The 26,629-nt window shown below is 40.2% G+C and overlaps 2 protein-coding genes and 1 pseudogene across 2 annotated transcripts; all 3 read right to left on the bottom strand.

Annotated features, from left to right (window-relative positions):
• Positions 1 to 250: 250 nt before the first annotated feature.
• LOC145482291 (monocarboxylate transporter 3-like) lies at positions 251 to 5,303 on the bottom strand. Its single transcript, XM_081460952.1, has 4 exons — positions 5,082 to 5,303; positions 3,485 to 4,143; positions 2,821 to 3,190; positions 251 to 615 (listed from the first exon to the last, which is right to left on the bottom strand). The coding sequence occupies exons 1-4, from the start codon at positions 5,227 to 5,229 to the stop codon at positions 347 to 349; spliced, it is 1,446 nt and encodes a 481-aa protein (XP_081317078.1). The 5' UTR covers positions 5,230 to 5,303; the 3' UTR covers positions 251 to 346.
• A 3,597-nt stretch (positions 5,304 to 8,900) lies between these two features.
• On the bottom strand, positions 8,901 to 10,345 carry LOC145482553 (monocarboxylate transporter 4-like; annotated as a pseudogene).
• A 926-nt stretch (positions 10,346 to 11,271) lies between these two features.
• LOC145482227 (vigilin-like) lies at positions 11,272 to 26,150 on the bottom strand. Its single transcript, XM_081460851.1, has 19 exons — positions 25,976 to 26,150; positions 25,510 to 25,830; positions 22,260 to 22,481; positions 21,277 to 21,477; positions 20,431 to 20,740; positions 19,983 to 20,194; positions 19,767 to 19,871; positions 19,544 to 19,622; positions 19,258 to 19,397; positions 18,502 to 18,720; positions 18,296 to 18,382; positions 17,633 to 17,764; positions 16,940 to 17,158; positions 15,816 to 16,037; positions 14,876 to 15,382; positions 13,923 to 14,162; positions 13,587 to 13,814; positions 12,843 to 13,055; positions 11,272 to 12,388 (listed from the first exon to the last, which is right to left on the bottom strand). Exons 2-19 carry the CDS (start codon positions 25,783 to 25,785, stop codon positions 12,083 to 12,085), a joined length of 3,918 nt encoding a protein of 1,305 aa, XP_081316977.1. The 5' UTR covers positions 25,786 to 25,830; positions 25,976 to 26,150; the 3' UTR covers positions 11,272 to 12,082.
• Between the last annotated feature and the right edge of the window lie 479 nt (positions 26,151 to 26,629).

The raw sequence follows: 26,629 nt of genomic DNA, 5'->3' as shown, positions 1-26,629 counted from the left end.
GAAAACATAAACCTTAACATCAAGGTCCCCGAGAAAACAATAATTAATAGAATAATAAATAGAATAAAAAAAAGTTCATAATAAAAGAACTATGGAGATAGAGATCTTTATGAATTCCAATATTTCTTGGCGAACATGAAAAAATCAAAGAACAAGAATGTTCATCAACAAAAATAAGTGTAAACTAAGTAAAGCATTCGCCATCTTTTAATTAAAGTTTCAACATTGTTGCTGACTTAGAGGTCTACAAAACATCTGGCATTCTTCACGTTTCCCTGAGAGAGACTAACTATTTCGTATCTTGACTTGACTTCAGCAAAAGATCTTTGACGAACAAGAAATCGGTTTAGACAGAACTCGTCCAAACAATAAAACTCTCTCCTGAGCTAGGATCAGCCTCAGTCTCCCCTCCTTGCTCTGTGTCCATAGTAACAGGGATTTCTTTAATTGGTCCATTCAACTCCCAAAGATCAGACAACGTCTCCCTTGTCCTAGTTCCAGGCTCCTTGGTGTTTGTAAAGAGCAACAGAAAAGGAATACATGCGCCTGCGATTACCACAGCACCAGACATGTAAAAGGCATGCGTGTAGGTACCCAAGGAGTCAGCCATAAGACCTGTGTTTTTCCAAAAACAAAGAACTTTTAGCGGAATAAGAAGCAATAAGAAACAAAGTAAATAAGTGTCCTAAATTGTGCTAAATTATAGTCTCTTAGAAAAGGGCTCACTTACGGTAAGTTGTATATACTCTGACAAAATAATAAAACTTTTCCGTCACCTAAAGGAGGTCAAAAAAATCGGATTTCACTACAGTGAAATCCCAGGTCTCTTAGGGTTTGTTTTGGTCCCGGGAGGGGGGTACTCCTGAAAAAATTGGGTGGGGTGTGCCGCCCGCTTCCCAAATCCCTTACCCTAATTAACACCAAAATCTGCGATTTTCCCTGCTCTATTTATGATGAGAAGTCAAAGACTACTGCAAGGCTGACACATCGTCGTATACTTAAAACAATATTTCGGCTGACCAGATCATATCCTCTCAATAATATTCATCCCACTATTAAGCTCGCTAGTAGTCACTCAATTAACTATGCCAATGTCCCCTTTCTCGACGTCATGGTATCTCTACATAACGGCACTATAGAAACTGACCTATACACCAAACCTACAGACAAACATCAACACCCTCTTAGTTCACCATGCCATCCTCAACATACTAAAAAGGCTATTTCAATTAGCTTAGCTCTTCGCATCTGCCGTATTTGTTCTATTGATGCTAAATTGGCACTTCGCCTTAATGAATTAAGAACACCTCGCACGAGGTTATGGTAACACTTCCCTTGACTCACAAATCAAACGAGCTGCTAATATTTCTCGCACTGATGCTTTACATACTAAACGTCACGATTCCATTAACTGCTTGCCTTTTGCTGTTACGTATAACCCATCACTTCCCCACATTTGTAATATCCTGCGTAAACATTTTAACATGTTTCCTTCGACCGCTACAGGGAAGTTTTTAAACGCCCACCCATCCTCGCCTACAGACAAACCTTCTAACCTTCGCGACATTTCAGTTAAAGCTAAACTACCCACTATCACGACTCCTAATGACACTAATTTACCACCAGGCTCATTCCACTGTAGATAAGAATGCGCTACTTGTCCTTACATTACTAACGGTCTTACATGCTACACTTTCTTATCCACAGGCGCAACCCGTCAAATCAAATCACACACTAAATATTTCATCTATATGATACAGTGTAACCGCTGCCATTTAAAATACATAGATGAAACTAAGCGATGTCTGAAGGACAGATTCAACGAACATAGACGCTCTGTCGACAAAACTAACGTTAAATCCAAACCCACCACTGTTGCCGAAGATTTTCTTTCTCATCCTAATCACTGCTATACTGACATGCAACTCATCCCACTTGAACTTATCCACTCCTCACGTGATTCAATCAGAAAAGTCAGATAGTCCTTTTTAATAGATTTAGCAGGAACATTGGAACCCCACGGTATGAATAGACGCGATGAATCGTAAAACTTGTAACCTAGGTAGACCCGTTTTATCTTTACTTTATTTAGTTTGTTTTGTTCGTCATTTCCGCCACTCCTCAGAGTTCGTTTCGAAACATGTGTTACGACATCCACCACTAAACAATATTGTAATTTCATTTGTATAATCTGGTAGCATCTAAACCTGAAGGAGGCTGGTATGGCCAGCCGAAATATAGTTGCAAATATACGACATCGTTTTAACTTTTAATCTCCTGTGAGATCCAAAGTTCAATCAAGCAGGAACTTCGTTCACGGCCTTGCAGTTTATAGTTTTCTATCATTTATGTGCTGCAAGAGATTATGATATTCTCTTGTGAGCTTACCAAACATTTGATACTCTTTCTATAAGGCCTGACCCTGAAATCAATACTCTGTTTCAGACCTGCCTTATAATTAGTTTCCTACTCAGGCCAATGACATAGGGAATGTTTTTTTGCTTTTATTAGATAGAATATCTTCTTCTACAAAACATACCCAATTCAAAACTAGAATGCAAAAACAAAGACCGATTTGAGACCAAAATGACCAAATCGATACCCTATTTCTGACCAGAACGGCTAATCATCATACCCTTAAGGGGTGCACATAACTATGTAGCCTTTACAAGGGCTTATCACCCCCAACCTAGCCCCCTCCCCCCTCCCCCCTCCCCCCCACCCCGAGTTTTTTCTTTCTCTAATAATATATTATTCTAAAATTTTTGGGAAAACATATATTGTCTACACTTTGAAAACTTTCATCATAAATCGACATACCTGCGGCTGGTGGACCGCCAGCTACAACGATCGAGGTAATTTGCAGTTCCCAGCCAATAGCAAAGGGAACTTGTGATTGGCTAACACACGTTATAACAAGGACATTGAGTGTTGTAATAAACAGACCATCACAGAACCCGTATATCACAACAAAGGCAATCATGTGGGCATAAGACGAAGCCATGGTAACAACCAAAATTGTCGTTCCCAGGACTAGCTCGGCCGCCTGATAGACGTAAAACGTGTTGACTTTCTGGAAGTCGCACAATCGACCAGATATCAGTCTCGCGATGCAAGATGCGAGACCATAATAGATGAAGAGCCTGGATGCTGCGTCAGCAGTGATTCCGATGTCTTCACAAAATCGCACCTGACAATTAACATATAAAATATGTTTTACGTCTTGTTAGGCAAAACAGGAGATGTGTGTCTTGTGAGACCCGGGGAAGACTAAAATTACGATTCTAATACAAATAGAATAAGAAAAGGGCTTTTCCGTCCCAGAGGATAATACCCGCAAGATGGTAACTGCTAAACGCTGAGCTTGGATATATATGAATCCTTAGCTGATCACCGTAAACGTTTCACGGGCCTACTAACATTGTTCCGTTTGTGTTGTGTGGGGCAGTCTAAACAAGCGAAACAAATCCTAAAAGTTATTTACCAAGTGAATCTGTGGCACAAAATGACCAAACATCATGACAGACGATGAGGCGACCAGGGCCACAAATTTGGGTTCCTTCCACACAGTCAAGAAGGCATGGCATCCTCTCTTCTCCTCTTCCACCGAAGTCTTAGTATTTTCCCCTCTTTCGTGTCCAACGAGTTCATTTTGGGCGCCATCAGCACTGCTGGCACTCCCTTCTACTTCCACCACATCACCTTGGAGCTCGTCATGCTCTACATTAGGACTGTAGGTGAGTCCAGACAAACACAGGGATAGAACCACGCCGGCCATTATTTGATAGGTGGTCTGCCAGCCAAAGGCGTTAATCATGGTCTGTAAAACAGGGCCCAGGATAAGGACCCCTCCTCCTTGCCCGCACGCAACAATCCCAGTCGCCATTGATCGCCTCTTTTTGAAGTACTTGCTAATGATGTTGAGGCTTGCAGACAATACACAACTAGTGCCCAGGCCATACAGTGCACTATAAGTCAGGAACAAGGTGAGAATGTTTTTCGCCAGGGAGGAGAGGCCAAGGCTTAACGCGCATAAGAATCCACCGACTAAAGTAGTGAAACGACAGCCGAATCTTTTAATGAGGGCGCCAGATACGAGACCAGAAAAGTTCGTGAGTGCCATTGCAAGTGAACCTACCCAAGCTGAAAAAACAAACACACAAATGTCGCATTCGGAAATTAGGTTTTGGTATTTCGCGTGATAATTATTGGATTCTTAAGAAGTCCAAGAATTATATCTAATGAGACATAACAACGACATGCTCTGGGCCAAAACAAAGACACGGCAATAATGGTGTGAAACACTAAACATTATGTTGCGAGTCGTAGTGTTGTGCCATTTTTCACTTGTAGGAAGTAATTTTTCCCCCTAATCCCCAACCCTGCGCAAACGTTTCTTTGGGCGTATGACGCACTCTGTCTCCTGTGTCGGCTTCGCAAACGATTCTAAGGAAAGTTATCCGGAATGCTGAGATTTCTCTTCCTTTTTTCTCTTTCTCTAGTGTTTTTTATATGATAAATTTTGTTTTCTTATCGAATCAATTACAAATTTTTGCAACAGCACTTGTAAGTGCAAGTGAGACCCCATTGTAATACGTTACGTATCAATTAGTTAATCAGAATTACTGTTTTGTTTCCTGGAAGATATCTTTATTATTATTATTATTATTATTATTATTATTATTATTATTATTATTATTTACCCAATATCAATCCTATTGAAATGAATCTAGGCGGAGAGTTGTCATATCGACTGGGGGGCCAGGCGAGGACGGAGTCCGGTCTTCGTAGCATGCAGGTGTCACGAGATTGCTGTTAGTTCACGAGATGGCGTCTCATGTTAGGAAAATCCCGTTCAATTTTGACATTTAATTAAATGATCGATTATTGTATGTGTTCTGTTTAGGTATGTAGGATTATATTAGTGAATTGTCTAATCGCAACACGAATTTGGTCTTAGTGTTTAGAGCACTGTAAATGCTGTATTCCTGGAGGGAGTTTATAATGTTCTTTTTCAGTAGGAATCTTGTTATGTCGACGATATCTATATATGGCGTCTACATGTAAAGCCTGTAACTTACCCGTTTTTTCTCTAGATTCATGAAAGTAATCCATGAATACTGGAAAGAAAATTCCAAAACTGAACAGAAACCCCAGCGCGCCAAGCCAAGACAGGGTCGCCGAGAAACAAACAAGCCACGACCATTTTCCGTCCTGTTTATGAGCCATGAGAAGAAATCTGTACGATAAAACGCGCTTTCCTAAAGCTAAAGTTGACAACTCTGAGATAAAAAAAATTAATAAAATGGGAATATTTTAACCAGTGTGATATAAAATTTGCAGACAGGGATAAGAGTTAGCTTGCTACGCAGGCGCTCTTTGGGCTCATGGGAAAAACGCGTGACGAGCCCAAAATAAAAGGTTGATGTCGTGATGCTTGCCACAGCCTTGCACACATCGCGTGGCACGTGGCAAAGCCCGATGAAGTTAACCCAGGACTAGCCAAACATTTTTATACAAGAACAATTAATACATCGCGTGTCGGTTAACGTCTAATTAGTCCTCGGTAAATTAAAACGCCGTCAAAGAGAGAGTTTTCCTACGATTGTCTGAGACGAAACAAACTAACATGATCAGGAGTTATGTTATATGATTTTAATCAAGAAAAAAAAGAAATTGATCTGTCCAAAGTGTAATGCTGAACTGAAGGCAACGGCAGTGAAGCAATACGTGACGTGTAACTATAGGTCCGCTTAGCGTACGAAAGTTCTAACGTGGTGATTTTAAAGAAATGTTACACTAGAAAGTCGTACTTAAATAAACAACCAATAAATAAATGAAATTGGAATTAGCAGTGACAGTGGCACATTTCACAGAGAGGCTCTTCGTCCACCGTTTCCAGATCGGATTGAAATTTAAGGTGTGAGTTCTTGAAGAGAAGGATAAACCGGAAGACTCGGAGAAAAACCCTCGGAGTAAGGCAAGAACCAGGTCCAGGATTCGAACCCAGGCCATATTGGCAGGAGGCAAGAGTTTATACCATACCGCTATCCTGCTCCCCATTCAATAATTTCTAACACTTCGTTAACAAAAGATTTTAAAAAAAAAACATTTTTTTAATAAGGAAGTCTACGTTACAAAACCGTTTACAAAAGGGTCTTGAATTGAAATGATAAAAAATATATTTAAACAAAGAAAACCTCTACTTACTTTCATTAAAAGAAGACGTAAACTGAACTAAAGAAACTATCGACAGAGAAGAATAATTATATTAAAAAATAATTAGATTAAACAGTCAATACGTGCTAAATATGTGCTAAGTTAGTACAACGAATTAAAATTCAATTTAAATAATAGTATTAATAATAATTATAATAATAATAACTGAATAATATAGAATCGAATATTTCGCTTTCAACAACTTAAATAATGATTAAAAATAATAATTAAAAAACTGCAAGAATATCCTAAAGTGAAGAAACGAATCCGGTCAACGTCTTTTACTTATTAGGTCGAGCAAGTTATTGAACTAAATATACACAAGTTCCGGTACTACTCATATCCTATCACTGTACTCGTTTTGTCTTAATTAAGGTCTCAGATTAAGCACCCGTTAATTGCCTTAACACCACTAACGTTTTCTGACCACGATAATTACTCCCCTCCGTTAAAGGGTTCAATTCTAAGCGAGAGCGTAACTCCTTTAAACTGTGTTGCACAAATATCAATCAGCTTTATGTCGGGCAGAGCGGTATCGCCAAAGTACTTATCTCTTTTACTAAAATAAACTATAGAAAGTGGGCCACGCGGCTCTCGTAGAAGATCTGGGACAAGCGGGGAAATAATTAACGTTTTAGAGTACAACAGTTAAGGTCTGTAGTGCTACTGCCGTAAGCACGGCAGTAGCATGACGTTTGAAACCACTCAGTATATCGGCAGGTCGAATTAAGTTCAGCAGGACTACTAAAAACACAAGGCCTTGCCGTGCTGCACTGCAGTAGCGCGAAAAACAAAAAAAGGTGGCTTCAAACGGCGTGCTCTTACCGTGCCCAACTGAATTCATAGCCTGGTGCATCAGCTGCCGTTACTTTCTAGCATTTAAAATGGTCTTCAGCAAAGCAAACTTCTTGCGATCTTCGGCGCGACTGAATTAAATTCGACGTTCATGAAACCACTGTCGTTCTTTTGTCATGTAACTGCCTGGCCAAATTAGTTTGAGTTTAGCACAACAGTAGCACGACATTTGGACTTGGCCTACGCTGTTTGACGTTAAGCAAATGTGAGAAACAAGATATTGCGATATAATAAAAAAGGATTTGGAATGTCATTCTGCTAACAAAGAAAAAGTTCTGAAGTAGCTTGGCTCTCAGACGTGGTAATCCATTTAAAGACAAGCTTATCAACCCGCTAAACTCAGCTTCAGGACCACCAAAACAATACCGGCTGAGAGCAAAAGAGTTGGTTCTACCGTACCGCTTGCGAAATAGATCTAACTTTTCTGTCGAAATCGAACCTACCTGCCACTGGTGGACCGCTGGCCAAAAACACCGAGCTGACCTCCAGTTACCAACCTAGCGCAGCAGGGACTTTTCGCGGAATAACACATGTTATAACAAGGACATTGAGTGCAGTAATAAACACCATCACAGAACCCGTACAAAAAAATGAAGACAATCATGTGGACATAAGATGTAGCCATGGTAACAACCAAAATTGACGTTCCCAGGACTAGCTCGGCCGCCTGATAGACGTAAAACGTGTTGACTTTCTGAAAGTCACACAATCAACCAGATACCAGTCTCCCGACACAAGACGCGAGTCCATAATAGACGAAAAACCTGGATGCCGCGTCAGGGGTGATTCAGATGTCTTCACAATATTGCACCTAGGAATAAACAGAAATACATTAACCTTCCTCGTAACAATGAAATGAGAATATTTGACATGAGGAACATTAATCTTATTATTTATAGGAAAAAATATACACAGTTTGTGCCAACCGATGTAACAAGAAGACTATGTTTTTTGACTGAAGATCACAGCACGAACAATGCACTTAAATCTATGGGATCGTCAACATTTTTAAAAAGCCCCGGTCAGACGATCACAACCTTTCAACGCAACATATTGCAACATCGTTAGGCGCAACATGTTGCGCGCGTTTGGCCGCCCTGTTGCGACATGTTGGTGTTCTTGGCTTGAATTTGACGATTTTCAAACTTAAGCCAACAACACCCAACACGTCACAACAGGGTGGCCAAACGCACGCCCAACAATGTTGCGATATGTTGCGTTGAAATGTTGCGATCGTTTGGCCGGGACTCAACTCTCAAAGACTGATCCCGTGGGAAACAGTTGCTTTGTGGTTTTGTTCCAGAAACATTTAGATTATCGGGTAGGACAACAAAGACATTATTAGAATTAAAGATGCCATGTGAAAACAAATCGTGCAACGTTCAAAGGCGGTCGTCGGTCAACATTCGCGGGAAAAAAAGGCACCGTCACTCTCTGACGTCATAGATTTTGCGATGTTGCCTGCTCAGAGACTTCTGGTAGGAAGCAGTTTTGTTAGATTGCATGACCTCAATGAAGCCAATGAGAGCGCACACCGTTGGGGCCTGAGAAATTCCAGCCACGATAACAAATACAAATGTTCCACATTTCGATGATTTTGGGCAAAATGGCCATTAGATTTTTAAACAGGGAATGCTTAAAGTCTTGACGTCCCCTATATGAACATTTTACGGTGGTAGCGTGCTGTTTAAATCCTTCAGAATTTACATAGCTTTCATAAGCTTCTCCCTCGGTGTTGATTTGATTTTAGAGAATTGCCGAGCACTAGACTTTTGCAGATGGCTTGTGCTTTGCCGTTCCAACTCGCCTACATCAAATTAACAATTCTAACTATTATTTACAAAGTGAACTTGCGCCACAAAGTGACCAAACAATATGACAGCTTATGAAACAGCAACCGCCACAAATTTGGGTTCCTTCCACACTGTAACATCAATATGGCATCCTTTACTCTTCGCTTCCTCTGGCGGACTCTCAGGGTCGCTATTCTGTAGGTTAGGGCTGTACGTAGGTCCCGACAGACACAACACTGGAACTACGCCAGCCATTATTTGGAAGACTGTCCTCCAGCCAAAGGCGTCTATTATGGCCTGCAAAAGTGGACCCTGGATAAGGACCCCTCCTCCTTGTCCACACGCTAAAATCCCAGTCGCCATTGATCGCCACCTTTTGAAGTACCTGCTGATGATGTTCAGGCTTGCAGACAACACGTAACTAGTTCCCAGGGCATACAGGACACTATAAGTTAGGAACAGGATGACGATGTTTTTCGCTAGGGAGGAGAGGCCGAGGCATACTGCACATACCGAAGAATCCACCGAGTAGAGCGGTGAAACGGCAGCCGAACTTGTTAATAAAGGCTCCAGATAAAAGTTCAGAAAAATTAATGCCTGCCATGGCAACAAAACTGACCCAAGCTAAAAGAACAAACACACAATTATGTCAGTCAAACATTCACAATCTTTTTCAATTGCGCTGAGGTTGAATTGAGACTCAAAGTGTCTATTTCTACGAGCCGTGTACGATTGCAGAATTTCATAAATCCGTTTCAGATTTAACTAGGAAATCATTGAAAGCAGAAAAATAAAGGATTTGTGAGTATTGAGGGCTAGATGCAAAAACGAGTCGAGACTAAAATGTTCTTAGTCTCAGTTTGGGTATGTTCTCTGGATATTTGTCAAATCTTGGCTATTCTCAGCAGCAAAATTCTTATAAAAAGGCACAGTGTTTGCACTTTTTGAATTGTATTGTTAATTTTCCGCAGCCTGTTCTTTTCAACAGAGCCCCGGTTTACGGACCATACAGCACAGTAGTACAGTACAGTACGGCACAGTAGTACCGGAGGTGTGCTCAGTCACGAACTCTCTCCGTCTCCTATCAACTGGGGCGCTGTCATTTGTCACGACGAAGGAGCCACATGCAATTTGTCACTGTACCATAAAAAGGCTAAGGTTTGACTGATCCTTGTGGCAAGACAGACACATATTGCGTTAAAATCCCTGGCAACGATTAATTAACCAGTAAAAAAGAGCGGTTTTAGCCGCATTTCGTGACAGAGTCATGAGTCCCAATTTCACGGCTGGATAAACATGTAAATCACTTTGTACGCGTGGCGCAATGGAAAAGAAAATGTCTGTAGTCGCAAGACATCACAAATCCATCATATATCAAAATCAGCTTAAAAGGAAACGTCGCGGTAATAGTTGTGCTGAGAAACATTGCAAATCCGAGATTAAAATGTTTCAAGACTGTCTTCGAGATCTTGGTCGACCTTAAGCCTTGACCTCCACCTTGAGATTTGAAGGATATTTACGTACCAATAAAGCTTCTGCATTATACTTACCAGGTTTTTCTCTAGATTCTCGAAAGTAATCCATGAATACCGGAGGGAAGACTCCAAAACAGAACACAAATCCCATAGGGACCAGCCAAGAAATGGTCGCCGAGGCACAAACAATCCAGGACCATTTTTCGTCCTGGACATGAAAAAACACGTTTTCGATTTGCCTCAGTGACGCGGCAAAATAAAAAAAAATAATAAATCACCGATACGATGTTGTACTGATGTTGTCCTTAGTTGACTTGGAACAAATGTGAGCTGCGTTCAAGTAACTTTGTTGATTGGGCGATTGTTACGTCAGCCGTTTCAAAACAATTTCACAACAATTCGTTTGGTGTCGGAACAATCGGCCAGGAACGGGTCCGGGGTCTGGGTCGGGCGGTCGCCAGTGTCTTAATCTCCCTCCCCCCAGAGACGGGAGATTACTCTGCCTCCTCCCAGAATTGTGTCGTTTTCCTTTCGGTTTACAGCCGTTTGGTATTAATTGTTTTCGGTCTAGGACCCTTTGATATACTTGCAAACTATGAAACTGACAGAGACTCTGTGATGAAACATTATATTCTTTAGTGGTATTCGTACAACAGCACAAACAATGCTTTCATCAGTTGCTCCCCGACAGACGTGCAGCCGGGGGACCTGATAAAGCTACAATCCCAGGCGAAAAGACTCAATGATCAGGACTACGAGTCAAAATTTCTACATGGCTCCCGTCGGCCTTACGATAAATGATGCGTGAAACAGGCCCGCACAGCGTACAAAAGCTCACGACTATCGGTCGCCACGCGTGCAGCGCTTCCGCTGCTGCTCGAGCTTTCATTCGATCAGTCATTTCTTAAGACTGAGAAAATGACAAACGCGCGCGTCGATTTGCACTGCAGAGAAAATTAAAAATTAACAATGAATTGGCCCGCTCTCAGCCGATCACAATGAAGTAATTTTGTCATTTGGATGTTAAACATCATCAACTGGAACACACCGCAAATTCAGCCAACTTCGTCTCTGTTTAAACAGTTTATTTGACCCAACAAGGCCACTGGTAAAAGTGGCCAATGGTCACAGAGTAGTTTTCCTGCCTTTCACAAGGTTACAGTTTTCCGTTTACTTTGACGCACTGACACATGACTGGTAATGGGTTTAATATTCATCTACTTTTTATTGATGGGGTTGGAGATATAAAGAATATCAAATATTACGTTAGATTTTTCTCTTTTTTTCCTTTTTCTTTCTATTTAATTTTAGTCTGAAGTGAGATCGTGGGAAAGAGTGGTCGCTAAAATCAGATGAAAAAATAATTTAATTTTTTTGTCGGAAAAAACTACACGGTGATGAAATGAGATTTTCCTCAGGCTGCACTAAGTAAATAAAACCCCGTAATGACCCTATTATCCAATCAAAAAGCAAACTTCCCACCGGCACACGACAAACTCAAGGTCTACGCGGGACAAAAGCAATAAAATTTGATCAAAACTCAACGTGACGTTGGCCACACAATAGATTATGACACTGGGTGACGTGACAAACACAATTGAAACTCAAAAATTTGTCACACAAAAATTCTTTCATTTCAGTACATGGGACAAAAATTATAACGTGCTATTAAAAATCTATTTTAATTTTCATGTAGCTGTCCATGACCTTGCTCATTAAAATGTCGTGTTCCAGTTGACGCTAACGGCGTGCCGGGCCCCAAGCTGTGGGGCGGGGGGCAGCCGTGGAGCTGCCGATACAGGGGAAGTCAGCAATGTTGCTTGTGTCTGGGGGTGGGGGCTTCTCTTTGACAGACTGCCGAGGCGGCAGTGGCTGCTGTTGCTGCTGTTGCTGCTTTTGGGGTTTCCTGTCGCTGTCCGAGTTCTGGACGTTGTCCCACGGAGCATCTCTGACAACAAAACCAACCTGGTTGCTTTGTTTGCTTGGCGGGTTCAAATAATGGCTTAGAACATCATGCTGTTCAATCTCGTCACGTACGTCTTGCATCTGAAATAACGTGACAACAGTTACTACCATTGCAAACAAAAGCAAGGCATACCTTGTTCCAGGGTCTTTGACTTACGGCAACCATCGAAATAAATACTCTTTAGAGCGAAAACAGATCCAAGACAAGGCACGGGAGAGGGGGAGGGGAACAACTTGCGCAGACGCTTCGATTTCCAAAATAAGAAACGTTTGTGAGCGTGGGTTGGGGTGGGGTGGGGGGGGGGGTGGGGGGGTAGTGCCGAAAAAGTTACGTTGTACAATGAAGACATTAAATACTTGGTGTGAGTGATTAATTGATTTATTGATTGATCGATCCATCGATCAAAATTATTATCCTCGCATTTTTGAGTCAAGGAAAAATGTCTGGTTGACGAGCGAGTTGACGGTTAGTTCATATATGTTCCAGGATTAATCGGTAAACAATTAACAGTATCACTCAAAAGTAAACACTTACATATTCTTCTTCCAGCAGCAGAAGTTGATCTTTCGCTTCTTCAACATTCTCTGCCATGCCGGAAATGACGACAGGATCAGAAGTGTTGAGAGAGGGGAACCGGATGTCCACCTTGTATGTATCCATGAATTTACGGATGGTACGACCCTTGGTGCCAATCAAACGGCGATGAACCCGCGGGTCGATAGGGACTTCCACACTAACTTGGTCTTCCTATTAAAAAAGAAAATGCGCGAATGTTAGACACTAAAAGAACATGATTAATACTAATATTGAACGTGTCGAGGTGACCACCACAGATGTCCCCTGTTGGAACAACAGGAAGTGTCTGTATAGGTGAGCAAGGAACAAAACCACTGTCTGCAATAATGAAGTGTCCGAATTAGGCGAGTGCCTGCAAAGGGGGTCCTGCACTTCACACACTACTAGCTACATTATATTGTTAACGCAAAGCCAAATTCATGGACTCTTAAAGAAGCTACGTCACAGTTTGTGCATCATGAAAAGTTTAGACTAAATTTTTCAAGTTCGTCTTTCGTAATCCGTGTTAATCTTCTCCATCGTTAATCATCGTTTTTCCTTTATGGTTTATTATTATCTTTTTGGTGTTTTTCTAGTTTAGAAAACTACTAATCTCTGGTTTCTTTGAAGTAAAGGTATTTTTGTGCGCTACCAAAATTAATCAAAATACCGTGACTGTGCTCTTTAAGGAAATGTGGATGCTTATAACCAATAAATACCTACCAGTTCCCTTACTATCTTCAAAATGGCTTCCTTGGCAGCTTCACAGTTGTGTTCATATCCTGTCAAAACAATCTTGTCAGCTTCAGACTCCGACGCTTCCACAGGTGGAAACTGTATCTGCACCGCGTGATCTGTGCGGATTTTCTGAATGACTTGTCCCTTGCGGCCAATGATCTTAGGATGATAAGAACTTGCAACACTGATCTCCATTTTGAAACTGCGTAGTTGCTGTGGAAAGGACCATACACGTGCCATTAATTTACAGTCTGGAACACTAAAGGGAAAAATGTCCTCTCATATAATAAAAGGTCCCTGTAAGGAAGATCCAAAACTCACCCGGTCCTCATTCTCTGCCTCAATCTCAGCCACCTTTTGTTCCAGAGCCTCTATGGCCTTGTTGACCTTGGGTCGAGTTCCAACAATCACAACCTGGTCAGATTCATCCCTAGAGGGAGGTATGGTGATATTCACGTCGAATTCATCCATCATCTGGCGTACATTTGCTCCTTTTGCACCAATGATGAAGCGATGGTAATCAAAAGGAATGGTCATCGTTTCAGTGATTGGAACAAGTTCCTGAAGTGAAAAGAAGAAACGCGTTAGCTGTAGGTCCAGTCCTCTTTCACACTTTTCGGGGAGACTGGTTACACCGGAGAACAAAATAATGATTCTTTGGGGTGGAAAGCAAAAGAGCTGTAGACTCAAGTGTTTTCTTCCAAACCAAAATATCAGTGAACTATCGTGTTTCCTATTACATTAACTACATGTACGTCTAAAATAAAAATGTGATTTGCAGAATCTAGAAGGGCTTTAAAACTGTCTTTCAAAGTTATGTCAGAAGTGCTCATGTTGCAAGTTTCTACAGTAGTTATGTACATGTTTCAGTAACTTTTGCAAAATTTAAGAAGTTTGGGAGAAGAAGGGCTTCTACTTCACGTGTCTTCAGCAAAATTAATGTTTCAAAATTTTCAATAAATCTTCATAAATCTTTAAGGAGCTACGTCACTGTTTGTGCACCCTGAAAAGTTTAACATCATAAATTTTTCAAGTTCGTGATTGCAGTGAGTCGGTGTTAACTTTCTCCACCCTTAACCATCCTTGTTCCTTTATGGTCTATTATACCTCTTTGGTGTTTTTCTGCCTTGGTAAACTACTATTTTCAGGTTTCCTTCAAATTTAAGGTACGCCGTAGTTTTGCACGTGCCCAAAATAACTCAAAACACTGTGACTGAGCCCCTTTACGTAGGGTTTACGATTGGATGATGAAGTTAGATGCGAGTTTGACTTACCAACAAGGCCTCCCTGGCTGCCTCAGCATTGTCCTTTGAGCCAGTAATGGTGATGGTGTCACACTTGCGAGGACTCGCAGGAGGGGACCCAGCATCTTCTCCGTTGACCTCCACGGGTGAGGAACTGCCATTAACCATACCCTGACCTCTGGCGCCGGGATCTCGGTCAGGAAACTTGATCTGAACTTTGTGCTGCGAAGTGACCTTCTGTACATTGACTCCTTTGGCTCCCATGATGTTCCGGTGGTATTTCTGTGGAATGACACAGTCAATAGACACCATGGAGTCGAGCTCATCTACAATCTCCAAGATCCTCTTTTTGGCTCCTTCAATGCAATCTTTAGCACCTTTCAGGACGACGCGGTCGGAGTTGACGCCGTTTCTAGGGAAACTGACAACAACTCCTCCAAAGTCATCAGCGATTTCTCGCAGCTTTTCACCTCGCTTGGCTACAAAGTACTTGTGGTGTTTGGGGTCCACGTGCACTTCGCCCTCAACAATATTGTCCTGGAAAGAGACAAAACATTAGTTAACAGCATGTACTAGACCGAGTTTAGTCGACACACGAAACCTCAGAGGACAAATCCTCACTCGGTTATTTTCCCTTTTGTGTGTTCTTTCGCGTCACGCTCAACGAACAAAGGAAAAAAGAAGGGCTGAAGGACCTTAGACCTCAGATCCATGTTTAACCCCAATTGTTGAATAAAAATAATAATCAAGTAGCTGTCTCTTCGTTTTCAAAATCGAGAGTGAGCAAGATTAATTTCTCTTTACAAAATCATCCATTAACAAGCAACAGGTGATGAGCATAAACAAAGTCATCAGGGAGATATTATCTGGAAGTATCACCAAATTCTCCGAGCTAAATTTCAAAAAAAAAAAAAAAAAGTATCAAAACCAATGAGGATATTTGATATTTCAATCAAAGCACTCTTCGTACCAGATCTTTAATGGCTTTCAGAAGTTCTTGTTTGGCTGCTTCAACTCCTTCTTTCTTTCCAATGATTGTAATCAGTTCCTTGTCTTCATCACTTGGTGTTGGGAATACAACCCTTGCGCCAGTATTTTCCCGAACTTTCTTGATGTTGGCCCCTCCTCTGCCAATCAGGAAGCGATGGTGCTGTGACTTTGCACGGATCTCAAGGGTGTAACTGTTAGTTTCCTGTGGCACACAAAAAAGAATCTGTTAAAGCAGAAACAGGTTTACCATTATGAGCCACTCAAATGTATGCTGCCTGCCAAGGGATTTGTGAGTGACAGTGATCAAAGGTCTTGCAGCATTACGAGGAAAACGAACCTTTCTTCTCAAACTTATTAATAATTTATCAAGTATAAACAAAGGAAATCATGGCTGTGACGGTGTTTGGATATGATTATCTGATCTTCCTTAGCACAGAATTTAACGATTACATTTCTCCATTTTCTCCTCAGTTTTAGTTTCGAATGAGAAGATATATCAAACACTCAAAGACAGAGTTGAACCATAATTCCAAACACCTCGACGTCTGTCAAAAATACTTTGCTGTGCGTCCTATTTTCAACTCTCTTCTCGGAGTTTAGAAATGTAGTCAAACAATCAATCAATCAGTCAATCAATCAATCAATCAATCAATCAATCAATCAATCAATCAATCAATCAATCAATCAATCATTTTATTTCTTAATCAGTTACCCTTAAGATTTGGACTGGCCCGTGGATAGCTAGTGCTAGTCTGGGCGGGAGAGTCTATCAACAGTTACAAACGTTCTTTTTTTATTAATAAATAGAAAAATAGAAAGTTAGGGTAAAAAAAAAATTCTTTCGTGTTTGATATATTACTGCACTAATGTCAGTACACCTGTGGATGCATGCTCTAGGGTCATGAACAGTTCACAAGAAAGAATTTACGTTGAAATACATGTACAATGCAAAAGGTGTGTTCAATATGGGATACCATAGTGAAAAACAATGGAAAATTTGCATATCTATTTCCTTTCTTATTCACAACGTTGTTCGACTATGGCTGCAATTTTAGCACCCTTAACATTAACCAGAAGAATGTTATTCACAATTCTGATCCAAACCTTTTCATTCAAAAGATCAAGAAGTTGTTTCTTGGCCTTTTCAACATCATCCTTGGGTCCACGGATGAGGACTTTATCACTGTTACTGCCCTCTGGCGGGAATTTGATGCTAACTCCACCACACTCATCCATGATGGAGCGAATGAGTCGACCCTTGGCACCAATCACAGCATTGTGATGCTTATGTGGGACGTTAACTTCTATTTGAGTGACATTTGCCTGCAAAGAAGAGCTTACTTTTAAAACTGGTCTGAAACTTGGAATCACCAGTATTGACTTAAACAGTACAAATTCATTAGCTAGGCTACAAGTGGTCCCGCTTTTGCTTAGACCACCATGCATGATGCAAAAGAAATATATGGTCATGCTTGATGGACTAAACAAAAGAGGGAATACTCGTACCCTATAAATCAGCCCATTTAGACTGGGATTCATTTTTCTTATTACTCTTCTCTATTTCTTTGTCTTATTACAACTACATGTATTTACAGTACAGGGCACTTCTCATTGTTTGACTTATCAAAAGTGGTTACCTTAAATATCCAGAGTGAAACAACAGCAGTCTAATCAACCAAATTTTCTCAGTCTGTAATGATTTATGTCATATCTTCCTGTCATTTTACTGCCTGCTCACTTGGTGCTTGGACTATGAATGTAAAGACAATGGCAAAGCTAGAGGATCAAGACTCTCACCAGTTCATTCTGGATTGCAATGATGCGATCTCGAGCTGCTTCCACTTGTGCTTTGTGTCCTGTGATAACGATCATATCACTGTCACTTCCTTCTGATGGCAACTCAATCTTGGTGTCAGTCTCTTCACGAATCTGCAAAGAAAACAGCACAAAACGGTCAGTTAAGGAGAACATGGTTTACATTAACACAAATATAGTGAGTGTGTGTGCACTCAAGACCGACATTGGAACCAAAGCTAAGGGACACTTTTCCATTATTACCTAAGACTGTGGATTAACCAGACTAAACTTTATATGAGAGTACACAGACAAGACTAAATCAACACAACAAACTGAGACTACAAAGCGATACCTCCTTTCTGATCGAAAAACCAAAGGGAAACAAAAGCAAAAAAGAGTTCTAAGAATTGAATATTTACTTAGATACAGAGTACACCTGCACAAGAAAGCAATGTTCATGAATGCAACTTTCTTGCCCAAAAGGGGAAATGCTGAGAAGGTATCAACTGTGTTTGGCACCAACTTGTTGAGACTTTTTGATGCAGATTTTATGAAAATTAATACAGTGTTTTCAATTTGTTCTTTAGCTATCAGTCACACTGAACTTATGAGTGGAAACACACAACAATATTGTTATTTGCCAAGATACATTAGTTTTTTTACCTTCTTGATAGTAGCTCCACCTCTACCAATCACATTCTTGTGGAACTGTTTGAAAATTGGAACCTCCACGCGGAAATTGGCAGCAATCTGTGCATTGTGAAAAAAGAGGAGATTTTAAAACCGTGCTGCCTAAAGTAGTTTTCGACTGATCGATTGTACATACAGTACACTGCCAAATTAACACATGCTAAACAAACAAGCCTTACCAGTTCAGAATTCAGTTTCTTGAGGAGAGTGTAAACGCTGTCCACATCTTCCCTCGGTCCTCGTAAGTTCACAATGTCACTTTTCTTGCCAGCATCGGGGAAAGAGATTTGAACTTCGGGATACTTATCACGAATTTCACGGATCTTTTCACCTTTGGCTCCGATGATGGTTCGGTGGAATCGTTGTTCAATGAGCACGTCTTTAGTCTTTTCATTTTCCTGCAAGATAATACAACACCATAGGTAGGTTGTGAGGTTCGGTCTACAACTTCTGGAATTGAATTTACACATCCCAGGAAAATACTAAAGTTATTGGTGAGGTAAACACATTGGGTCACAAACTCTAAAGAGCCAGCAAAATCATCAAAACTATGGACAACTTTTCTGGGAAACTGAGTCTACATAAAATTACAGGTGCTGATTGGTCACAAAAGAAATCTATTTAGATTTTTAGGTTCTGTTTAATAACCAAAGAAATGACTATATGGATTTTTTTAGCAGCCATGGTACTATGATTTTCAATCTTGACCAAAAGATTTTTTAGTGACACATCAGGCAATCGACACTTTCTGACTGTACTTGTTTCAAGCTTGTTAGAGTGACTTCTCAGCCAGCATCTCTGACAACACATAACCTTTAAATCTACAGTACCTCTCTTCCCACACTGTAAAAGAGAACTTAAAAAACTTCACTTGGTAAATTACAAAAAAATGTAAGCTGCAAAGTAAGGACAATTAACCCAGGAGGTGGACTTACCAGTTTTTTAACCATCTGCAGAATTTCAGCTTTAGCCAGAGCCACGCCTTTTGGCGATCCTTCGATCCTGAGGATGTTACTTTTTTCATTGTTGGATGGGATCAAAATGGATGTTCCTGTCTCAGTCTTGATGCGATTCACTAAAGACAAATGAGCACACATTATAAATATCACAATAAAGAATGTCCTCCAACTCAGTTCAACTATGGAAGTTGAGTTTTAACCAAAACTCCTGAGGAAACCAAGTCCACACAATTCTCGATGATACATGTATCATTAAACATACCATTGCTTCCATTCTTGCCGATGATGTGAGGATGAAATTTGTGCTCCACATTGATTTCTGCATAGTCCATTGACGCTTTCTGCAAATTGAAACAAAATCAAAATGAAGACGACAAATTCAAGTTAAAAGACAGCGGCCAACACCCGTTGGGAATGAAAAATTCATACTCCTAACAAAAAATTGGCATGTATCAATGCATGACCATTGTACACTGTTTACTAACCAGTTCTCTGATGAAGGTCTCCAAAGATTCCTGCGCTTTCTCCACTTCTTGAGGAGGCCCCTCCAAGGAGACACTGTCTTTCTCATCACTGAATTCCACGTGGACCTGTTAAAAAATACACACACATTAAGTTGTTCATGACCTGTACAAAATAAAATACTTATTTAATAAGCAACTAACACAAGACTTCTCTACTCAATAAACTTCCTTTATTACCTTGGGTAAATCCTGGGTTATTTTCCGAATGTTCTGTCCTTTCCTACCAATGATAAACCTATGCAGCCAGCGAGGAGCATCAACTTCAGCAGAAACAACACTGCTAGCTTTTTCGTACACCTGTGTTAAAGCTCTTCCAAGCTTGTCTGGCTCACCACGTAAAGTGATGGTTTCTAGGTCACTATCAAGGGGTGGCATTTCCACGGAAACACCTGATGAAAGTTAACATAAAACATAAAAGTATATAAATAAGAATCCCAAAACTTTCTGATCACTCCTTTTCACCAAGCCATTTCCACCTAAGTTGTTCACCAAAACATGAAAAACTCCAGGCCCCAGTTGTTCAAAAGGTGGATAATGCTATCCACCGGATAAAATGCTATCCAGTGGATAGCGTTATCCACCTTCAAACAACTCAGGCCAGAGCTTTATTCCAATATTTCCTTACCAGTCAAAGCAAGTATTTCTTGCAGAGTTCCACCCCGAGGACCAATGACATACTTGTGCTGGGACTTTTTCACCTCAATGGACACAGTGGTAGTTTTGCGTTTCTTTTCTTCATAAATTGCCATGATCGTTTCCTTTGCTGTGGCTACACCTTCCTTCTCTCCCGCAATAGTGATCTCATCCTTCTGAGCTGATGGTGGTGGGATATTGATTCGAGCTCCAGTCTGCTCCATGATCTTGGAAGCGTTAGCTCCAGCAATGAAAGGGTGGTACACATGTTCAATATTGAGCCGTTCAAAAGCCAGTTTAGCCTCGATAAGAGAAATCAGATGTGGCATAGTTAAACCTTATTATCCAAAACCTTAAAAATATCTTCACAAATCTTACTTAGTCATATGTTGTAATTTTACTGCTGTAATGCACTAATATACTATTATTTTCCTCTAATCCACTCCAGGGCATCCTGTCTCCACAAAAGACAACATCTACTCAAGCTCACACATTTGCTTTTGAAAAACCAACCCTGATGAAGGCATTACATTGCATTCCAAAAACATCTGACTCTATTTATATCTATAAGTACGCTTACTAACATATTTCTCTCCATTTTCTACAGGGGTTTCATTAACATTTTCAGCTGGAGGGCAACTGGTTTTCACAGGCGGGCAAAACCTTTTTTCACTGAACTTCATCATAAGAACAACTCTTATCTAGATGGTCAAACCAGGCAGGCAAAATCATCCTCACAGCCAGGCAATTTGCCCAGTGCCCTGCCCTTAATGAAACCCCTGCTTCTATCACTTATTTATGAGTGCTTTGTGGCATATATCTATTTTGTTTCATTTACCTGTTCATCCGAAATAATCTGAATCTCATGCCGAGCACTGTCTACACCTTCCTTGGTGCCGACGATTCGGATGAGATCTGACCCATCCCTTGGCATGGTGATTTTTGTTGCAGTTTGTAGTTCCAGTTGCTGCAAGGTCTTTCCTCCTTTGCCAAGAATGAATTTGTGATGTTCTCGAGGGATGCCGAGGTCAACATTAGCCTGAGTACAAACGCCACACATCAAACAATGTTAGATGGTCCAAGTCATATTTCTGTGCTAAATATACACATACAAACTAATAGTCTTTGATACCTACTGAACTACCTGTTACTCCAACCAGGTGAGCAGACTTGACCATTAGTGAATCAACCACAATTAATAAGACCTTGAAGATTCTAGGGTCTCGGGCTGGCTTGCACAGTGTTAACACTGGGGCTGCCCACACCAGATACAGTATTTAGCCTTTTTTGCAGTTTGTTCTATTTTTGAGTTGGAAGGTATAGCAAATCACTAAATGACTGGCCCCACGAGAAAGAGAGAGTTTTGTTTCCCCTCAACCCCAAATGTTCCTCTCAGTTCTGCCTGGGGAACACTGAGGGTCTCAGGGAAACAAAACCACTGTTTCTCTTGGGGCCAGTCATTAAGTGCTTAATAATACATGTGGAGCGGGGGTAGTGATGAGAGAATTTGGCTCCCAGCAATGTGGCCAGGATTCGAATCCCTCACCTGGCATTATAAGTGGGTCGATTCTGTTGGTAGTACTTGTATTTGTTCTGAGGGTTTTTCTACTGGTTCTCCAGTTTTACTCCCTCCACAAAAGCCAACACTTTCCAAATTCCAAACAGTGGACGGATAACTACTCCATCAAGGTGCCACTGATAATTTTCATTTTATATATTATATTTACAAGTATTTTACTCATTACACTACATGTGCTTGCTCAAGAACATACCATTTTCTGTATTCTGTACTGCACGAGTGTACTAAAAAAAGCAAGTTACCTGGGTCTGAAGCTGGGTGAGTACCATACGTCTGGCTTTAGCTAGCAACTCTGGTTTTCCAGTGACCATGATTGTCAATCCTTGATCTTTTCCAGAACTGATCTCAATTGCTGCTCCAGTCTTAGCCATGATATCACGACAAATCTCACGCTGGCGGTCATCTCCAAAGGCATTTTCATTGGGCTGTTTGTAGCGGCGTTCTTCCAATGGGACACGGAAAACCTGAATTTGAAAAATTTCAATAAGAAACAGTCAATTATTAAAATCCTCTCCCAACAGGCACTGTAGCCTATTAGTTCAGCAGATTGTGAATATTGATCAAGATTCAACCCCTAGCTAGCGGCTTGTAATAGATCAACTAGCTTGATGAGTGAAGGGTATGAAGCTATTTTTTTCAATTTGTCTCAACTGCTGTCTAATTTTGTCCGGGGTTTTAGCGAATCTTCTTAACAGCAAGTGCAAAATGTACATCACAAAATCTTTTCACAGTAAACAAATGCATTTAAGCAGTACTATTTATTTCAATCAATCTCTCAAGACTGGCTGAATTCCAAAACATTATTAGATGTATAGTGGCTATCCCCCCAACCCTCTTTCAATGTTGTTTTGGATAGCACAAGAATTGCATGCGTTAGCTAGTTCTCAGGAAAAAAAAAACACTGACTGGGATGGGGGAGGGGAGGAGGGGGGGCTTTGATGTGGTTTGATTACATAATAGTATCACATGCAATTAAAACACTGATAAAACAGTATCAACTAGTTCTATCAGGGGTTCTAGTTTCATTTGAGTACATCATTGTTGAGGCATGCAGGCAATAAATCTCACTTAAATTTGCAACAAAACAAAGTAGTTTTATAGAAATTCTTAGAACATGTACATGCTCCTTCTCTATACCTACCCCAGTCTAGGTCAACTGTTTTTTATTTAGCTTTTGTTATAACAACTTTACAGATGCTTTTCTTGCCCAGTGAATTCAATTTGAACATACAATTCAGTAATTTCAGTAACTCAAAACAGATGCCTGATGCCTTTTGTGTTGTTCAATGCACTTCACAGCTTGCACTACACAGGTTCTAGAATTTTAAGTTCTCTAATAATTATTTATCTCATAAACTTCAATCTTAAGTCACTATCAAAACCATATTAACTTTAACAAAATTGCTATTCTAACTCAGAGACTTTGGCTGATAAGAAAGAGAAAACTTTCAAGATATGCTAAAGGCTTGGTTCCGGTTACACATATGAAGAAAAGTTATCATGGAAAGACAACGAGAAGACAGTTTTAAATTACCGCTGGGGTTTAAGCTAGTTACAGTAACCAAAGACATTCTTGAAAGCAATTGCCTCTCCTTGGAAATCATGGAACCTTTGTTCACTCAAATGCTCTTTGATGCAGCATATTAGGAGAACATTTAGAAATTAATTAAAATTACAGGGCAAAAAAATGATGAAGATCCATAGAAAAAAACAAGACCGACTCAAGAAGTTTTTCAGTACAGTATTTTTTCAGAATTTTTTTTTCAACAATATTCTATGACCAGAACAATAGATTTACGATGTGCTGCCTGGGAAACTGAGCCAGTGTGGAAAAATTTAATGGTATTGCTTATTTAATCACCTGGTTTAGTGCTTTTGAAAAAGAACTTTTTTTATGTTAATTTTCACTCTGTTACTAACATTACCAACCTTTCATCAATGGTACCTGATTTTGGGATCCTTTTTTTCATGGATTAATTTGGGATCATTTTCCATCTGTCTACAAGACTGATATACTAACAACAATATTTTTTTCCTATCATCAGGAATAAGAAAATGTTTTATAAAGCAAAACTGCAGATATAAAGTGGCAAATTAATTGCAATGATCCCAAACCAAGCCACTCAAAAGAATACATGTACATCTAAAAATTTGACTATTCTCAGAGAAAATAAAAAAAAGCATTGAAATAAACACTGAACACAGCTATTTAAAACGACCATATTAAATGAAGTAAGCAAAAAAAAAAAATTCCCAACTCGACCGCTCGGCTAGTAAAGAAATTGATCTTTTCAGTTACAAGGAAACAAGGTACCAACACTGCTCACAAAATTTATTTTCTGAGCGAGACTGAAAAACTGACAATATTCGGGACGGTTTAAGGGAAAAGAAGTTAAACTCATGAAGTTTTTAGCCGAGAGTGGCATTTGTTTCTATATCTCGTGGGACCGTTTTGTGTGACACGTTGAAACCAGGAGAAATTCAATATATCCGGACGTCAAATTGTCATCTATGTAAATTGGCCATTTTCATCACAATGAGTTCTACGAACTTGAAAACTACAAATTTGTAACGAGAGTCAGTTTAATTTTTTCAATGCAAGGTTAATAAGAGCTGTTAAGAACTTAAAAACTACAAATGATATGGAAAGACACGAGATGGATGTTTAACTGGAATATTGTATAAAACACGATATTAACTTCTGAGTGAATTCAGAAAGTGCGACTTACAATGTAACTGCTTTAATGACTGTTCGAGAAATATTTATAGCTTTTCCCCTTTCTGTGTTCAACAAGCAAAACCGAAATCTCTAGTCCATGACTCTACCACTCGAAAGATGCGTTATGAAAGAATGTCAACATTTTACCAACTGTAAAAGCAGGAATTAAAGAAAATATCACGTGAATTATTGATGTTTCGAATAGTTGAAAACTAAACTCGCTTCTGTCCAGAATAGGGCAGAAAAATATTAAGCCTGTTAAAAAAATCGAGGGAAAAACGTCTAAATACACAAACAACACGCTTTCTTTGATACTATTTATAGGAATTCTTTGGTGGAACAATTCTTTTGCACATCAACAAGAATCACGGCCTATCGGAGACATGTAAACGTGGCCATGCAAACACCAACGCAAAATTTAATTGTCTAAAATAGAAACGTTCCTTAAGTCACTTATAAAGGCTATAATATGCCTACATGACCCATAAGTTTTATTTCTTCGACTTTTAAATGTTATGTAACTCAGAAGAAAATAAGAGATAATTCGGTGGCCGTGGACAAAGAGAAAGACACAAAGCCGACCTTGAATAAACTTATAGTTGTATCAATTTTCACGCGCGAAGCTTACTCCAGAAAGGCCTTCTAAACAGCACACACACCAAACAAATTTGTAAATGAAACAAACCACACTATGGAAAAATTGAGTTTAAGATCGTTTACGGAACCATGACTGTGTTAATTTCCTTTTTGCCTTTTATAAATTCCAGTTATACCTGTGTCACAGTGGTCGAACGAATTGGTCCTGTTGCTGTTCGCCATTTTGATCCAGTGTCGTTTTGAGTCGAATTTTGCACATGGGCGCTGGGTAGAGGAGGAAACGCTTCAGCATACGTTGGCTGGTATCCTTCCAAGTCCAATCCTTCGTCTTCTTCGAAGTGGTTATTCAAATCTTCTTGTGGGATGTACCCTCCATCGCTGTATATAGACCCTTGAAGGATTTCTTGCCCGTGGCTTTCGCCAGTTCCAGGCGGCCCATTAATCTTGTCCATATTCTTGAAATCTGGTCCGTTGGCCGGTCAGGATCTACAGTCCCACTGTAGAAAAACACAAAAGAAACAACAGCTATTAACATCTAAACTGGAAGGAAAAACTCACGCTTGTATTTTAATTCACTACAAACTCGTGGCAAATCGAAGGTTAATTTCTCAACGCGAAAAAATTCCACTAGCACTGTCTAACCTGCTGGGCAATGGTGACTGTTTCCGATAAAATCAGTCCCGGGATTGATTCCTGGGTTAGCAAGCCAGAATGGCGGCCAAAGAAAACAAGGATAACAGTGGCTTTGGAGCCAAATGGCTGAGTAAAGAAGCACTGATCTAGTGCTCCAAAGAGAGACTATTCACGCGCGTGAACACGACGAAATCGACAAGGTTCTTTGTCTTCCGAGGTCATTACGTCATACGCAAATTATCCAATCACCACGCACAAAAGATTCCTACCCAGCTTTTACTGAGGCAAAAGTCTGAACGCCTGACGACAAAAGATTTAGAAGCGTAAGTTCGTTTCCTTTTCGTGTGGAATAATATCAGCTTATACAATTTCTTCCGCCTCTGCTGAAGAGGGGTGTTAGAAAACGTGATTAGGCTAAACGTGATTGGGTTATAATGATGTTTTGTGCCCTTCAAGAATTTTATGTTACGTGAGGTTATGCCCATTGCAGACCTGGGAACAGAAAGTGATAGCACCTTCCGCCTGTTCCTCGATTGAGAAAAGTTACATGTACATCGATCACGTCAATGGTTATCAGGACAGTTTGCCACGCTGTATAAAAACAAAAATTGTTAGAAAAAGCTATATTAAAAACAAAATGCTGTCTGATTGCTCCCGAAACCT

The sequence above is a fragment of the Orbicella franksi genome, chromosome 3, assembly GCF_964199315.1.
Source record: "Orbicella franksi chromosome 3, jaOrbFran1.1, whole genome shotgun sequence".
Taxonomy (NCBI): Eukaryota; Metazoa; Cnidaria; class Anthozoa; order Scleractinia; family Merulinidae; genus Orbicella; species Orbicella franksi.
This window is presented reverse-complemented; position numbering and strand designations above follow the sequence as displayed.

What these genes read in the sequence shown, in the direction of transcription:
- LOC145482291 (XM_081460952.1), bottom strand. Translation starts at nt 5,229, where the DNA reads ATGGCTCATAAACAGGACGGAAAATGGTCGTGGCTTGTTTGTTTCTCG. An exon ending in TGAATCTAGAGAAAAAACGG is followed by an intron (nt 4,144 to 5,081) that starts GTAAGTTACAGG and finishes TTGTTTTTTCAG; the next exon opens with CTTGGGTAGGTTCACTTGCA. An exon ending in TGGCGGTCCACCAGCCGCAG is followed by an intron (nt 616 to 2,820) that starts GTATGTCGATTT and finishes GGAAAAACACAG; the next exon opens with GTCTTATGGCTGACTCCTTG.
- LOC145482227 (XM_081460851.1), bottom strand. Translation starts at nt 25,785, where the DNA reads ATGGACAAGATTAATGGGCCGCCTGGAACTGGCGAAAGCCACGGGCAA. An exon ending in AGAAATACTTGCTTTGACTG is followed by an intron (nt 20,195 to 20,430) that starts GTAAGGAAATAT and finishes AACTTTCATCAG; the next exon opens with GTGTTTCCGTGGAAATGCCA. An exon ending in AGGCAGAGAATGAGGACCGG is followed by an intron (nt 13,815 to 13,922) that starts GTGAGTTTTGGA and finishes TCCTTTCCACAG; the next exon opens with CAACTACGCAGTTTCAAAAT.